Source organism: Uranotaenia lowii, chromosome 3 (genome assembly GCF_029784155.1).
Source record: "Uranotaenia lowii strain MFRU-FL chromosome 3, ASM2978415v1, whole genome shotgun sequence".
Lineage (NCBI taxonomy): Eukaryota > Metazoa > Arthropoda > Insecta > Diptera > Culicidae > Uranotaenia > Uranotaenia lowii.
This window is the reverse complement of record NC_073693.1, coordinates 29,459,742-29,477,563: the sequence shown is the minus strand read 5'-3', so window position 1 is coordinate 29,477,563 and position 17,822 is coordinate 29,459,742. Positions and strand designations below refer to the sequence as shown.

Here is a 17,822-nt window from a genome sequence, read left to right as displayed (position 1 = left end):
ATGAGGATCGAGCCTTTTGTATCAGCCCTATCGTCACCCCAAGCGGGGTGGTGGCAATTAACATCTCCGCCTAGGATTACACGTGGGTATTGACTTAACTGACGGAAGATAGATTGAATATTGGTCTCAAATTCATTCCTATCGATGTGAGGAGCAATATATATTGCTGCAATAACTATATCGAATTTTGTAAGTTTGATAGCTGCCATTTGAATTAAATCGGAATTTACATTTAAAGAGATTTTCAGGTAATTTAGTGAATGTTTCAAAAATATCCCCACTCCACCGTAACCATCTTGACGGGAAACAAGGATTCTGTGAAAACCGCTGATGTTGTACTCTCTTTTATTTTCGTCCCCTGGTTTACTCCATGTTTCTGACAGTAAAGCAATTTCATAATTATTTCCTGATAGTACTCGGAATACTTCTTCCTTGTTTTTATTCAAACTTTGTATATTTGACTGTATAATTTTCATATTACTATTGCGTATTATTTACATTGCTTGATTTGTTCATGAATTCCAGACTATTAGGGTTTAACTTACCTCTATCTATCATGCCTGTGACAAATGACGAGAACTTTTCTCCTTCGTAGAATGCCTTGCCGTCAAGCCGTTGCTGTTTGCTCGATGACGGTATGGCTGCAGTTTCTTCGGATGACCGGATGGTGGATGTCTTATTTTGCTGCATTTTCCTTAGGTTAGCCTTGAAGCGCTCTGCGTCAGTACTTCTGTATTGATTAAACAGCGCCACTCCGTTACTTGGATTACTTTTGTTCGCCTGCTTCGAGCCATCTCCGAATACGCGTACTGCGTCACTTATAATCGGGGACTTCGATCTTTCCGCCTCTCTTTTACGTCGAATTGCTCCTCGCTCTGACTTTCGCTGATATTTTCCTGCTGTCATGCTGGCATATGACTCTCCCGACGTCGGCTCTTGTGTAAATTCCACTAGAGCTTCATAGTAGTTCTGTGTTTTGATTGGGAATTGTTCTAAAGCTTCAACCGTGGTCAAACTGGTACGAGCCAAGATAGCTTGAATGTTATTTTGTCGATTTCTTTCTGGGCACTTCGGGTCCGTAGTGGCGTGGTCAGTGCGACAATGGAAACACTTCACACCTAGGGCGCAGCTCTCAAATTCCTCTGCAGTCTTGTGAACCTGGGTACATTTTTGGCATCGTTGCTTGCTCTTACAGTTATCTGTGCGATGGTTGTATCGCAGACAGTTAGTACAAAGTACCGTTTTCCTGTAAAAGGCTCTTACATGCACTGAGCAATGAAATATTTTAATCGATTCAGGCAGTTTTTTCGATCTAAAAATGAAGACTTGGGATCCGCAGTGGCCAGAGAAACGCTTTGAGTAATAATTAACAAAAAGTTTATTACGAAGAAAAAATGATCTTTTATGTTCGGGAGTTTGTATCAGACTAATGAAAATTTTCAGGATCGCTTGACACATCCTTTTCAAGGATTGCTTCGCTTCACCCCCTCTCGATCCGCCAATCCAATAGATCTCCGAAGGATTTCAAACCGGCCAACATCTAGGGACTTCGTGAAAATATCAGCCAGTTGTTCATTACTCTTGATTGGTTCGATTTTCAGCACACCAGAAGCAACTCGATCTCGAAGAAAGTGATGTTTTATGTCAATATGTTTGGCACGTCGGGATTCACAGTTTCTTGCCATTCCAATGCACCCATGGTTGTCTTCAAAGATGGTCACAGGTGATACCTTCCGGAATCCCAGGTCTTCCAAAATACCGATCAGCCATATCGCTTCCATCGCCGCCGCTGCCAGAGCCACATATTCAGCTTCACTGGACGACATAGCTACCGTTGTTTGTTTCTTGCTGCACCAGGATACTGTTTTACCAAAGACTTGGAACATGTAACCGCTTACAGACTTCCTATCTTCCGTGTCAGAAGCCCAATCCGCATCCGCGAAACCTCGTAGTGGTTCTGTCTGCTTGTTGACGGAGTACCTCAGAAAAACGTCTTTTGTACCCTTCAAATATCGAACAGCTCGCTTCAATGCACCCCAATGATGCTCACCAGGATTCTGCTGGAAACGTCCTAGATAGCCAATCGTAAAACATACATCAGGGCGGGTGGACATCATAAGGTACATTATGGTTCCTAAAAGTTCTCGGTACGGTTCGCTTGTTGTTTCAGCTTCATTTTTCTCCAACTGCAACGCCTTTTCCATCGGAGTCTTGCAAGGGTTGCATTCAGCCAAGCCAAATTTACGAAGAAGTTTCTCGATACTAGCAGTTTGCGACAACTTCATCTCACCACGCTTCATGTCATAATCGATCTTGACGCCAAGAAAGTTTCGCACTTGCCCGCAATCCGTCATTTGGAACTCATTTGATAACTGTTGCTTCATATTCAAAACAGTTTCCAAGTTCCTTCCAGCCACAAGCAGATCATCGACGTACAGGACCAGAAATATTTCATCTCTCCCCCTCTCGTCGATACGTGAATAGAGGCAATAATCGTGTTGAGACCGTTGGAACCCTACCTTTAATAAAGTCTCATTCAGCCTCTCGTTCCAGCACCGGGGACTCTGCTTCAATCCATAGAGTGATTTCTTCAATTGGCAAACCGACTCTGGATTAGCCTTGACACCTTCAGGAACGACCATGAAGATCCGCTCTTGTAGCACGCCATGTAAAAAAGCTGTTTTAACATCCATTTGATGGATGTGGAAGGACATCTGAACAGCGACGGCCAGCACTGTTCGTATCGTGGTTAGTTTCGCTACCGGGGCATACGTCTCTTGATAGTCGATCCCGGGTTTCTGGAGGAATCCTTTCACGACCAATCTTGCCTTAAAGCGCACAACCTGCCCGTCCTCATTCTCCTTCGTCGAAAACACCCATTTGGAGTGTAAGGGCTTGATACCAACGGGCCGCTCTACAAGAGCCCATACGTCATTCGTCCTCATGGAATCAAGTTCGTCCTGCACCGCCGCCAACCATTTGGACTCGTCTGGCCGGCCTCGGATTTCGTCGTATGTACTCGGTACATCTGGGAAAGAATTCACACCAGCAGAAGTTGCCCGAAAACCAGTGATGAAGTCAAGGAACTTACCTGGGAGCCTGCGCTCCCGTTCGCCACGCCTCGTGTTAGACCCTGAAAAGTCACCACGTCTTTCTTGCGAAGGGAGCGCGCCAGGATTTTCTTCTGGATTGATCACAGCCAAAGGACTTGAGAATTCCACTTCGTCATCACTGACCAGAGGATGAAATTCATCGGGGACTGATCCATCACCAACATCGTTTTCAACTGCCACCTCTGGCTCATGCTGCACAGGAATGACCAAGGGGGGTTTCTTTGGAACTACTTCATCTCGAAAGGGGAATCTGGCTTCATTAAATTTCACATCTCGAGCAATGATAACCTTTCGAATAGCCGGATCCCAAAGTCGATACCCATTGGGAGCATAACCAACCAGTATTGCCTCTTTGCTCTTCGCATCGAACTTCTTCCTCAACTGGTTTGGTACCCAGACGAAAGCTTGACAACCAAAAATTCGTAGCTTCTCGATATTCGGCTTCTTATTCGACCACATTTGGATTGGGGTAGCTTTACCACCCACAGCACACGTCGGACTTCGATTGATGAGGAAATTTGCGGTTTGGACAGCTTCCGGCCACAAGAATTTTGGTACACCAGAATCAACCAGCATGGCTCTTACCTTGTCTGCGATGGTACGGTTGAATCTTTCTGCAACCCCATTCTGCTGCGGAGAGTAAGCAACGGTTGGTTGCAACTGGATCCCTTTGGCCTTGTAGTATTCTCGCTGCTCATTCGAATTGAATTCCGTACCTTGATCAACCGTAAGCTTGGAAATTTTCGTTTGCAACTCCGTCGTAACCATGGCTTCATATTGTTTGAAACAAGCAAATACTTCGGACTTCTTCTTCATCGGATAAACAACTGCACAATGTGTGAAGTCGTCAATGAAACTCACAAAATATCTGGAGCCATCCCAGGCCACCGGATCGATGGGGCCACAAACATCCGAGTGTACTCGCTCCAAGGGTCTTGAAGCACGGCTTCGCGTTCCATCAAAAGGCTCTCGACACTGCTTTCCTTTCACGCAGCTTTCGCAGAAACCAACCAGAGGAATCTTCTTGCACATGCCGTCTACCAGTTTGTTTCTTACCATGACATCCATCGCCTGCTGACTTACGTGGCCCAAACGACGATGCCACAGATTGCCAACTTCAGCAGCACATAAGTTTGTGGTTGGCATTCCAGCTTCCAAATTTAGGTGCAACTCGTACAGATTGTTCTTAAGAGGAGCTTCAGCGATAAGACCATCTCTGTTGCTAAGAACCGCTTTGTCCCGACCGTGGGAGCCAGTGAATAAAACATTTATTCCACTTCTCGCTAGCTTTTTGACTGACAGCAGGTTACCTCGCAATTCTGGCAAATAAACCACATTCTTCATCTCGAACCGGACACCACAAGAAGTATAACCTCGTACAATGCCTTCGTAATGACCAACTAGGGTAACGCCTTCTTTTGCCACATCGACAACGAATGGTTCCTTCAATTTCCGAATTGATTGCAGATAACTCCGACAGTTAACAAGATGGTCACTGCATCCCGAATCAACGAAGAAAATTGCTTCAAGGTGGCTCGATTTTCTCGCTGTAGGATTGACCATAAACGAAACAGTCCTTCGGTCGCATACCACCGTGTTAGCGCTAGATTCCGGCTGTCGACTTCGGCAGTCCTTTTGAACGTGGCCAAGCTTGCCACATCGGTAGCATTTCGGTCCTTTGGGTTTCTTCGGTCGATTTCCTTTTCGTCCGACGAACACCGTGCTCTTGTCCTCGTTCGATTCCTCCATCCGGTCTTCTCGTTTGGATACTTCCGCCAACAGTCGCTGTTTAACCATTTCCATCGAAAGATCCTTCTCGTCCAGATTCTCGAGGGCCGTCACCAGAGGATCAAAGCTGTCTGGTAGAGTCAGAAAAAGTTGAGACACCAGATCGCTTGTTTCCAATTTCGCCCCAGCAGACTTCAACTGCCGGACCAAATCGTCGAATGCTTGGAAATGCGCTTGCATCGAGGACCCTTCTTTCATCCGCAGGCGAGCCAACTGCTTCCGGAGCAACGTTTGGCTCGTTACTGATCTTGTAGCGAAGGTTTCCTCCAGGGCTTTCCACATAGCCCTAGCCGTTTCCTTCTCCCGTACAATACCCAGGCATTCATCGGAAACGAACGACACCAACAGGGATTTCGCCTTCCGATCCGCCTGCCGCCACTTGGTCCGCGCTGCTCCGTCTTGAGGAGGGATGGCACCTTCTTCCAGGACTTCCGAGACCTCCGCTGCATCCAGGAACAGCTTCACGCGGAACTTCCAATTCTCGTAATTGGGACCAACCAACTGCGGAATGCCTTCTCTTGAAGTGGAGCCCATAACCTGAAGACTTGGGATCCGCAGTGGCCAGAGAAACGCTTTGAGTAATAATTAACAAAAAGTTTATTACGAAGAAAAAATGATCTTTTATGTTCGGGAGTTTGTATCAGACTAATGAAAATTTTCAGGATCGCTTGACACATCCTTTTCAAGGATTGCTTCGCTTCAAAAAAGGATGCTAATCCTTTGTGTTGGTTCTTTATCTTTATTGACCCAGCGAGTTAAACGTTGTACTTTTAGGACAGGGTACTCACATTGTATTCCGTCTAAGAGATCCTGCTCCGAAATGTCCTCAGGGACTCCAGCAACGACACCAGATACAGCAATCAAATGCTGAGGTATGTATGCCCGATAATTTTGTTCTTTAAGCAAACTATCATTGGTTAGGCGGTTAGCTATTTGAAAGTTGTTCAAATACACCATTACTTTATGACGACCGACATGTTTAAGATCCAAAATATGGGCCTTATAGACAATCATTTTCCGTAGGACATTGGCCAGAGCTAGCTTGTTGATCTGGTTTTCTTCTGATTTCTCAATAATTTCCACTAGCACTCTGAACGGACCTTGTTCACCGGCTTCATACTGGTAGTTGGTTTTTTTCTTTACGAACTGATCTTTCTTTTTCACCGAATTCGCGATTTTTGGGGTTTGTTTTATTGGGACGTTCCATTTCCTGATCTTCTTCATTAGAATCAGCCATCTTCTTTTCTTAATTTTTCCACGTTTTCATCGTAGAAGAAATTATAACCTCACTTTTGCTTCCCAATATCACTGGCGTCTATTTCGCCTTGATGGCAATTTGAATTGAAAAAATGCACTCAACTTTGGTATTATCACTCAATACTCGTTTTCCGATCCTCCAACACTTTTATTTTCCCGGCAACCTAAACAAATTCGAACGTCCACTTCACTCGCTTAAAATTTTTCAGAACACGTACGCTCGCCTCGACGGTTTAACCGAAAGTGACATTGTCGGATAGATGGATTCTTGACAATTTCAAACATCAATGAAATAATTAAATACAGAAAAGCTTTAAAAAAATTTTAAAAATAAAATTGATTTTTCGGACTTTTAACTTTCTGAACCAGTTTCTGAAATCCTGGTAATACATATCGACTTTACTTTGAAATGTTGAGTAATTAGAATAAATTACCTACACAATGAATATAATATCATCAAAATCGGTTAACATTTACAGCCAGGAGAACGAAATCAAATTACAACGCATATTTCCCCGAAACGGATATTTAGCGAACGGCTTTGGAAGGTTAAAAGAGCTAGAAAAATAAGAAATACACAGTTTTGTAGAGATTCAAAATTCATGAAAAGTCGTATTTTTTGCGAATTTTTAGAGCGTAGAGTTTGAAAGATATTCTACAAACAAAGTGTCCCACCAGTCATTTTGACTGGTGCGGTCTTTCTAGTGTTAAATGATTTTTTTTGTACAGAAAATTTTCTAGGAACAACTTATTGTTACATTTGTTTTTTACTATTAAAAAAATTGTAGCCAAAAAAAATAGTGTAAAAATTGTTTTAACTGTTTCGTTCCAGTTGATTGCTCGGACCGCGACGTCAGAGTGCTGTCCACGGGTTTAACCAGCCTTTCGCTGAGAGAACCTGACGGTACCTGCATCAGCCTAGTGGACGGCACCAGTGATCGGCGAAGTCAGTCGGCTATGATGACCGTTGGCTCCACGGCCCATCCCAGCGCCAGCAACAACTGCACAGGTAATAATAGATTAAAAACCGGCCACTCGCTGTTTTACACCAGCGGAATCTCCGGTCCGGTCATTAGTTCGGTGTTTATGTCTTCGTCATCGTTATCATCATCCCCGTCACTGTGTCCTCCGTGTTCGTCTGGAAGTGTGGATGTTAATAATTTTCTACAGCCAACCAACGGTAGTTCAGCAAATATTAGATCCGAGCCTTGTTATGGTCCCTCGTCTGTACTCGGGGTGACCAAATCACGTAATAACACTTCCGCTCCAATACCCATTTCTACTACCAGCAGCTCGGCGAAGCTAGCCGCAGCCCATAGTAACAGCAATAGCATTCAATACTCAGTTAGTACACCTAGTAATAGTCGAGCCAAGAAACTAGTAGTTGAACAAGATATCACCAGAAACAATAGTGCACAAGTAATCTATCCGACGCTTTCGAAAACAACAGTGACAAGACACTCGTTATGTGAAGTTGATTGCATAGTTTGTCCACCTCCAGTCAAATGCACTTACTCGGTCCTTCTCAATAGCAGCAGCAGTGCCAACACCTTAAGCAGTAGTCTCAATCTCGAAGACGATCCTTTTCCCTTCGACAGCAGTACTAGTACACTTAACACCCCGACTAATTCTTCTCACTCTGCAGCACATCTGATAGTCTCTCGATCACTACCTACCCCACAAAATACTCCTCTTCTACCCTTCAATCCATCTCCCCTATCATGCTCCCTTCAGAAGCAAAAATATCAGGCATACGATGAGTCTCCACATCAGCTATTCCTAGACACTACCTTTCCATACCCTTTGGTAGCCGCTTCATCGACCTCTACCAGTCCTTGTTCTTCACTCACCTCGTCCAAGTCGGAAAACAACATTTTCGATGGTACCTTCTCGACCTTCAACTCCCTGTACGACGTGGTAAGTCTAACCGATATTCGCGATGGCGAAAGCAGTGCCGGCATTGGGTCCGGTGCACCCGGAAACTTTCCGGTCATGAACGATCTCTCGAAACCACGCCTTCTCAACCAACTATCAGATGTCGACTTACTAGCGGATCTACGCTTGGAGCGCAAATAGTGCGAATAATTGATCTAAATTTCACCATTCGACCAATGCTGTTTTTGAGGTACAATAGGTTGCATTCGATGGAATACTTTCATTGAAATCTGATGTTTTTCTCAATAGCATCTTATTCGAGAAACTTTTGTGCCTCTTCAAACTTTGTTCGAATTGTGTAAATTTAGTTCGGACCGATTTAAGTTTTTTTTACTACTATTACTCTTTGTCCTGATGTTTTAGATAATATTTAAAATATACCGACTGACAAAATATCAAATTTTCTAAGACTACCCAAAATAGCTTACAATTTATTGCGAGCAACTTGTTAAAATTGCTTTTTAAAATGTACTGAACTACGTTGTTGATTTAGACTCCAGAAAAGACTATCTTCCTTCCATGTGATGTCGTCTAACGATAAATATACATACTAACTTGTGTCTACATAGAATATTCTCACAAAAAAAAATAGTAAAAATAATCGAGCAATTGTTACACTAGCAAAACATATTATAGCTACCCATATCGTTTACATTTGATACTCCTTGTGTACATACTGATATAAACCGCGGTGCGTTGTAAAATGACAAAGAAACAAAATCACTCCCGGCAAGGTATGGTTTGTTGGTTTTCCACCATAATATAATGCTCCGTTTATTGTCACTATCAGTTGCCTGACGATTTCGGTGCTAATCCCTGCCCCTCGCGACTCATTCATATAGTTGTAGATTTTTCTTTCGCACAATGTTTAGTTTAAAAAAAATCCTAGTTTTCATACTGATTGTTGTAGTTCTAGCTTCTTTTTGTAGCGACCACTTCCGTTTGTAGTTGATGTCATCTTCACTCATATTGGCAATTCCTAACGTGTTTGGTTCAATATCTCCTTCACTGTGGCTGTAAGATAACACGAGATTTCATAACTAGAGGGTATGAAGGTTGGTGAGTGAGGATTTGCCGAATATTGTTTTCAAGCAGGAGTTTTTGGTTTTGTTTCAGTGAATTCTTTCAAGTCTTGGAATAACTGTCTTAAAAACCTGCATAAATATTAAGAATTACAACTCTTGTATAAATTGAACTCAAGCATAGAACAGTTTTAGATACAGTTGCCTTGAGAATACTCTTATTTTTGTCAATGTCTCCTTTAAATTACCAGTGGCTCCAGAGAGTATACTGGAGAAACGCGATTCTGCGAAATTCCTTATTATTATTATTATAACGTACCTATATTTCACGGCAATTCTGCTGGGGATGTATCGATACTCATATTTTTCAAACAAATTTGAGATTATTTAAGAGTGGCTCTAGAGAGTGCGCTAGGGACAATTACGATAATTTTGTATAGATGCGGTGCGGATTCAATAAGCAAGTAATTGAAAACTGCTTTACAAATAATCCAATACCTCGCTAGCTCGATCTATGCAATAATAAGCTTCATTCTCATCGAATCAGAATGTTAACTTCGGATTCAATTAGATTGACGAATTCCGACGAGAACTTGTTCAATATATGGACACATTTCTCAGAGACAAGGTAAGCAATATTTTTTTAACGGTTAAATCACGTTAAACACCATAAAATCTAGGCCTTTTCAGAATTTCAATCTTTATTGAGTTTTTGGTCAAAATCGTGAGATGAACATAGAACACCTAAAAACTGCTATTTTGAATAGTCCATATCGAAATGTTTCCCTGACGCGGACAGATAGTTACGACGAAAAAAAAAGAAAAAAAAATGGCACAGTTTCCTTTTAAAATCCATCATTATCAAATCGATTGCTGGCAAAATCGATGATTGTTCAAAAAATTTCTGTGCTTGAGTGGTGAAAAAGTATGCAAACACTGTTCAAAATGTTCACTAATGCAACTACGGGTAAGGGTCATGAGGGAAGTCATACCAGAATTTTTAATTGTTAATAAGCGAATACTTAACTGTAAATCGCTGAAATGCTCCGCAAATTTTTTATCCGATATACTAAAAGTGTTGCCCAGCTATAGTCATTAAAACCTAACCTCAAACGAGAAAATTTTGCGTGTTCCAGAGCTCGTAAGCTGTATATCCGAGGCAATGAGACGAGTGATTTCTGATGGACGACAAAACTTGTAAAAAACCCAATTCCAAACCAATTCCAGCGGTTTAATCCTATAAGATTTCGGATTGTGGCAAGGTCCCTAGCAGATTAAGTATGTATTTGCTGGTTGTTTTGTAAAAAAATATAATGAATGGCCAAGACTCTGCTCCTGTGAAAAAAAAACATCAATTTTCAAAAGAAAAATTTGGTTTTCGCTGTTTTTAAAAGCTTGAAAAGGTACTCTTGTATTTATGTATATTTCGGAACCTACGATCTTAACTAATTGATTATATGGAAGTTCAATCTCATGATAATTTTGTAATTTTTGTTTCGTTTTTGTCAGATTTTGAAAAGAGATATTCCAGTAAAATTTATCAATAAACGTGACATGACTGAAAAAAGTGTGCGCCGGACGATGGGAGATATCCAGGGTCATTAAAATACTAGGTTATCTAACTTTTACAGTAAGTAGGCGAATGGAGCGCGGTGTAGAGGGGTGATGCTCGTTACATTTGTTAACAAACTACCAGTGTGCTAAAATGAAAAGGCATGCTTAGGTCTCAACTTTTCGATGGGTTAAAAGAGAACAAATCTAACGAAGCAATCAACATAGCTGATTCTGAAATTTTACAGATCGAATTACCTATTATTTATTTCCCTTGGGAGATACCAAGAATAAAGTAGAAATATTTCTTACAAAAAACTATAAATATTTATTTTAAATTTATTTCATGAATTATCATAAGATTACCTTCATTTCCTTCATACAAAATATTTCGATCAAACCTAGGTCAGCCAAATAGAAATTCGTGCCGGAACCAAACAAAATAAACAAAACTATTGCTTGCTCAGTTCGTAAACCTGTTCAATGCATAACTGTTTTAAAGACTTAAAGTTTTAGTAATGATCATTCTATTGAAACAAAATTTGTTACCTGCTCGCACTGGTCGGTGATTTGATCAGACCACGTTGACGTTTGAGCATTTTTTTTCCTGTTTTCCAGCCCTGGGATTAAACGAATGGTTTTTTAGATACGTGCATTCGTAACGTTCTATTTCTAAATGAACTAAGCTTAACGAGGAAAATTGGCCATCAACGTGCTTCACCGAACAGGCCATTTATGAAAATATGTGCTCAGTCGATCCTTCTAAGAGTTCTGGTCCAGATAGAATACCTTCCGCTCTTCTGAACCATTGTGCTGCATTTTTATCCACCCCGATCTGCAGTATCCTTAACCGTTTCTTATGCATGGAAAGTTGCGGCTATTTCTCCGATACACAAGTCTGTAAATGCTCACAGCTTGAAAAATTACCGGCTGCTGGCCAATATTGATTTTAAATTCAATATCAAAGATCTTCGAAATTCTGATGCACGAGCGAATGTATGTCGCTGTTAAACCTTTGATCTCGGACTATCAACATGGATTCGTCAAGAAAAGGTCAACAACTACTAATTTGTTGTGCTACGTAAGTTCACTGAATAAAAGTACTTTAAAAAAATTCTTCAAAATTATTACCCTGGTTAATCATTCCTTAAATCGAAAAACCTGAATAACATGCAACATGCTATGGTACCTTGACAAATGCTTCCGACGATGCTCGCTGGTACTTTTCCCGATATTTCGTTATAGATCCTATCAGGGCCACTTTTAGGACAACTCGTAAAGCTGAGAGTTTTTCCTACAACAAGGATTACAAGGAACATCCCTTTAGGTATTCTTGACCCTAAAGCTCCAAAAGCCAAACAAACAGCTTTCAACAATGACAATGATCGAATTCGTTAAGCTCCAAGCCCACTGAAGCTGTGAATCCATCTGGACCAGAGTGTTGAGTTGTGCACGGCTTCAGTACGTTACGTCACGGAGGATTCGGTACTGAGTTGTTAGCAGTATTTTTCTTGAAGTCACACTCAAAAATAGCATGTAGGTTGGCCCCTAAAAAAGGGAGAGAAGTGATTTGATAGTTTAGAAGTGAAAACGTCAAAAGTAGGAGCTGAAAGAATAAGCGTACCCGAATAGGAGAACGATTTAACTGGACTCTACACAGAACAGAGGGGGAGGAGGGGAGGTGGGTTGTGGATCACAGGTTTGATTTTTTTTACGGAAAAAGCCTGAAAATATTCCAGGAAATTTTTTTGGATGTAACGGGTGTTAAATAAAAAATGAGAATTTTTTATTCACATAAAAAAATTGTTATTTGTTTCATCGCTTTCAGTATTTTTTATTAATAACATAATGTATGTTCTTCAAAAAAAATGTCAGTGAATGTTTAAGTAAGGGCCGTGGTCTGATGTTCGACGCAACTTTGTCGCGATGCTCTCACAAGAACGTTGTACGGTACTTACGTCCATTTTCCGGATACAATTCCGGATTCTTGTAGTCAGTTGCTTCGTGTCCTTGGCCCTCCAATTGTTTTTATACACTAGGGCACTGAGTGAGTCAAAGAAATCCTCTATTGGGCGGCACTGGGGCAAGTTTGTTGGGTTACGATCTTTCGGCACGAACGGTATCTTTTTCTCCTCAAGGTACGCCAGCGTCTTCTTGGCGTAATGGGAAGACGCCTTTCCGGCCAGAGACGTTTTTCCCATCCGCGTGATGATAACCGTCTCAATCTGCTCCTCCGTGTACTCCGGCGACCTCATCTTCTTCCTGCAGACGATTCCTTCCATCTTGAGGGTACGATGGATCAATACGTGGGAGCAGCCATATTTCCGACCGGCGTCACGCAGGCTGGTTGCGTCCTTGTTGTTAAACAGCTTCTTTAACGATGTCTTCCTCTGCTTCGTCATTTACGTCACCGGACGACCACTTCCGACCTTCCGCTCTACGTTCAGGGAACCCAGGATACGATATACCGTACTGACAGGTACATTTTCTTCCTTAAAATGTGCCACAGTGAACTTTTTTCCTTGCTGGAAATGCGTTTCGTAGAACCGTAAATACAATGCGTTCGCGGAGCACGTGCTGTTTCGACGCCATCTTTGCTTTGACTAAATTCAAACTAGCAAAACCAAACACGCTTACTGTTTCTAGGGAGCCCAAAGAGCAATTTTCTTGGAGAAAGAAAATTTTACGCTCTTTATTTGATTACTGAAAGGTATTGAAAATCTCTTTTTTTATTTAACACCCGTTAAAATGCTTCTGCTCACCCTCCTTGAGCAATTGATCGTAGTGAAGTGACTCAGTTGTATTAGCGAGCAGCGCAGAATGCATGTTCTACTTGCTGAAAAGAATGTATAGAAGTCTACAGAAGGTATTTTGAGCTATTCTTGTATTTTTTTTCGGTTCAACCTGTTGAGCGAAATTCCAAAAAATGTTCATATTGTTTGGTTGATTAGATTTGTTTGTATATCGGGATATAAAAAGGTCAACGCCCTTTTTGCGGCTCGAAGCTTTCTCTGTGCCTTTTTCAGGCCTGACACCTCCTATTGGTTCCAGGCCCGATGATCTTCAATTGGCTTTCCGGTCCGCCAACCTTTCATGGCACCGGCTTGACGACCATCCATGGTTCCCGGCTTGTAAGTCCTCCAGTGGATTCTGGTTCGACGACCTACAAGTGTTTCCGGTTCGCTCCCAAATGCTCCGGCCCTCGGCCTTCCGACGCACCTGTCCGACGACCCCAACGGACCCCAACCTGGCTTCCCGATTCGACGACCTTCCAGTTGGCTACTAGCTTGACAACATTCCTTGGTTCCGGCTCTGTGACCTATCTATCCTATGACCTCCCAACGCAGGCTCGTTGTCCTTCCATTGGCTTCTTGGGAGCTTGAACTTCCACTGCCGATTCTTCTCCTCCCGCTTTCCACTAGCGCTAGGCCCATAACCTGTTGAGCAACGAATACTTTCAGTCAGAGTAGAAAGCTCTGTGTTGCTCACATTCGCCAAGATCAGGCGAATGCCAACACCAAGGTTGTCGAACTGGTGCCATGGAAAGTAGGGTAAAACTGTACAAGACGCACCAGCTAAGCAAAATTGCTATTTACAGCGATACCAATCATTTAAGAACCAAATTGAAAGTCGACGACGATTCAAGGATGCAATTTACGTATTATTGAAAAGAAAAAATATGATAAAAACACGATTTTAACTATATTTTGGTAAAATACTAAAACAGCCAGAAAACAAACCGCGGGGTAGAACGCCATAACTAGTGGACAGAACGCACCAAACAGGAAGGGTGGTAAGAAATAGAACAATGATTGTACGGAATGTAATTATTGAAACTAAAAATGTTTAATTACATGTTCATCGTATTTTTGTAAACTACCATTCTTTGGCTAAAATTCATTTAGTATTGCTAAATTCATCCAAAATTTCGCTTTTCAAAATACACTTCAAAATATCCTTATAGATAAAACGCCTTCAAGTAGGCAACGAAATTCAATTTTTTTGACTGATATAGTGATATTGCGGCAAACATGGCGGCCGATATTTTTTTCGAGTCGAATATTGGTGCACTATTTAAACTCGAACAAGGACAAAATATGTTATAACTATGCATTGTTATCGTTATTTGGGAGTCAGCAAATAAAAAGAATGGCATTTTGTTTTGATATTCGAGTTTTCTCATAAGTTAACAGAATTCCAAATTTAAGCGTAAAACACGTGGTCTCGTGGGCATTCTGCCCCAATTTCCATATGAGTGTTTTTTTTTTATAAAGTTTGTAGGAAGTTAATAAAATACAAAAAATTTTTTATAGTCTTCCGAAAGTGCTCATGAGTGGTAAAACGATAAGCTGTAGTTTGATCAGATTGCGCAGCCTGGTTTACCATAAAACCTTATATTTTACTTGTGAAAAATAACAAGATTCACGCTGATTCCATTAATTCCTCTGTTTCTAAGAACTAAAGTAAATTTTGTGAACTGTTCATCTATTGAATGATGGAAATGCTTGTTTGCTACAATAAAAATGAAGAAAAACATCATTCGAAGCCGTAGGTTAGTGTATATTTGAGAAAGAATGACATGGGCCATCTTACCCCGCTGGTGCGTCTTGTACAGTTTTCCCCTACTCTAGACAAAGCCGCTCAAAGGTCGTCGGATTAGAAATCATTGCATTGGAAGGTACTCAAGCCAGAGCCATAGGAAGGTCAACGACCTGAGGTCGTCAAAATGGAAGCCAGTTGGGAAACAAATCCAAAGCATTGGAAGGTCATCGAACCAAAGACAGATCTCTTACTGCTGGGTGAAGCAATTTATGACGAAGAATAACAACAACACGTTGGTTGTTAGTAAACGTCGATGTGGTGGAGTCTTTTCTTCGCAAACATATTTACTAAAGAGACTACATACAAAGAGGCGCAGTCTGATCCCTTTTGAAATTATAAGCTTGCAACCCTGCTGTAGGGCTGCTTTTAAGACTGCTTGATTTTCCTCGATTGGAATGACACTGACAAAAAATCGAAAATTCCAATCGTGACATTTCGTCTCTTTGTTTACTATAGGCTCGTTAATATTTACCATGACAAAAGTGACGTGACTTCAGACAGTTTTCGCGATGCATTTTACCTAGGATAAATAAAGTTTTCTGCAGAGCTGCAAATAATCAGTGTCAGACAGGCAATATCAGCCGACTTTAATACTGCTTAGCATGTCTATGTCACGCGGTACTGATTTTTGGTCAGCGACAAAAGCTTACAATGTCATAACCAAGTTTAATGAACGACATCGTGCCTGCTATGACTTTTTTCTTCTTACAGCCAACAACTACATTTTTTCAACTGTTGCACAACTTATAACGTAAAATCCATCCCAACACAGTCAGAAGATGAAATAGAAAGACGATCGTATGTGTGATGCGAGTGGAGTGCAAAAATGTCATTCAATATTATTGACCATGCTGCCTGACTGACATTGTAGCTTGGTCATTCAACTGGACTTTGATATTGATTCGATAACATTGACTACTACACGGTGTACAATATAATAAGGTGATATCTTCCCGATAATGTCGTCATTACTATCCATCTAGTGATCCTCGGTGCATGCAGCATTATCTTACGCGCGCAAACTTTTTGCCTGGCACGCTATAGGCAGATAGTAATGACGTCACTTGTTTACATTCAAACGAGTTGTTTACTCGTGTTAGTAGCCTAACTTATATATTTATACCGTGGACTACTAGACCTTGGTCAGGAGAAAATATATTGACTGAAATTTTCCTTCCTTGGTTCTCTGACAACGTCAGAGTTTTTTCGTTTATGTTTATTTTTTTCTTTTTTCTCTCGGATGTGCAATAGTGTGCGGTCTTTTGCGCCACCTTAGTTAAAGTGTGCCTCATTGAGTAAACGTAACCGAAGATAGTACCAATGTGGTGGAAAGAGAGGTGATGAAAAATAAACATAGGCGATGAAAGCGCGGCCGATTTTGGGTGATGATTTTCAATTAGTGCAAGTGGGATGCAGCTGAAATTTCACCCAACTTTTGGCAGACCTCATGGGTTTTTCTTAAGGAGGAAGAATAACTTTTCGATTTCATCGCCCATTGCAAAGATAGTGAAGTTGCCTAGGAAAAATAAAGCTTCCTGACAAAGACGCGTCGCGTCTTTTTTATGCCTATTTTCTTTTTTCTCGGACTTGTAAATAGTGTGCGTTCTCTTGCACCACCTTAATAAAAGTGTACCTCATAAGAGCAAGTTCACTCGTGTTGGAAGGAAGTGGTAGAAATTTTGACACTTCAAGCACATTTTGAAAATTTTATAATGTCAGATTATTTTCAAGATTTGGGCCGTCAATTTTTTTACAACACTGTCTATTTTCGCATGCTGTGATGCAAAAACAGCTGGATTTATATCAGATACGCCAGAAATAGAAACAGTGTTGTAAAGAAATTTCACGGGAGCAGATCTTAAAAAATGTTCTGTATTGTAAATTTTCAAAATGCGCTACAAGTGTCAACATTCTTACCACTTCCTTCCAACACGAGTGAACATGCTCTTACCATACACTGACAAAAATACTATTATATATGCCATAAGATTCTCTTAAGGATTGGCGCCATACGAAAAATCAATGAAAATCATAACATTGTCCTATGACGCGAATGAATTCTGCAGATGAACACCTTCTTCAATGAGAGATTCCCGCTTTTCATGGGAGGGGCTTATAAAAACAGGATATTTCACTTTTAATGAGAAAAATTCGAAACAATTTATGTTTAAACACTTTTATTTTATTGTTGGAATTTTATTTGATGGAATTACATACTTTTTTGACGCCATCAGCAGTAAATCCATAACCGGTTTCCAAAGAAGTTGTTTCTCATCCGTTCCTTTGACCTTGGGGTTTTCCCGGTCACGTGAGTTTACGAATCTGTTCAACGTTTACAAAAAACTTAAATTCAAACTTATCATTTAGAAGATTGAAATAATAATTCCCCAACTTCGTTTGACGGTTAAAAAATGACTGATGGAATGAATGTCTTTATTATTTTTTCACAATGCCGTTTTTTTATATTTTTCACGGGCTTGTGATATAGCTGAGTTGGCAAGTCTGTTGTCTCCTGAGCCGATGTCCGCGAGTTCGAGCCCAAGAGCAAACATCG

At 41.0% G+C, this 17,822-nt stretch overlaps 1 protein-coding gene across 1 annotated transcript in view; it reads left to right on the top strand.

Moving 5' to 3' along the window:
- LOC129758510 (PAS domain-containing serine/threonine-protein kinase) overlaps positions 1 to 17,822 on the top strand; it is a 32,951-nt gene that overhangs the window by 11,997 nt on the left and 3,132 nt on the right. The window contains exon 6 of the mRNA XM_055756019.1: positions 6,991 to 7,167. Within this exon, the coding sequence (XP_055611994.1) occupies positions 6,991 to 7,167 (177 nt within the window). The remainder of the gene's footprint in view (positions 1 to 6,990; positions 7,168 to 17,822) is intronic.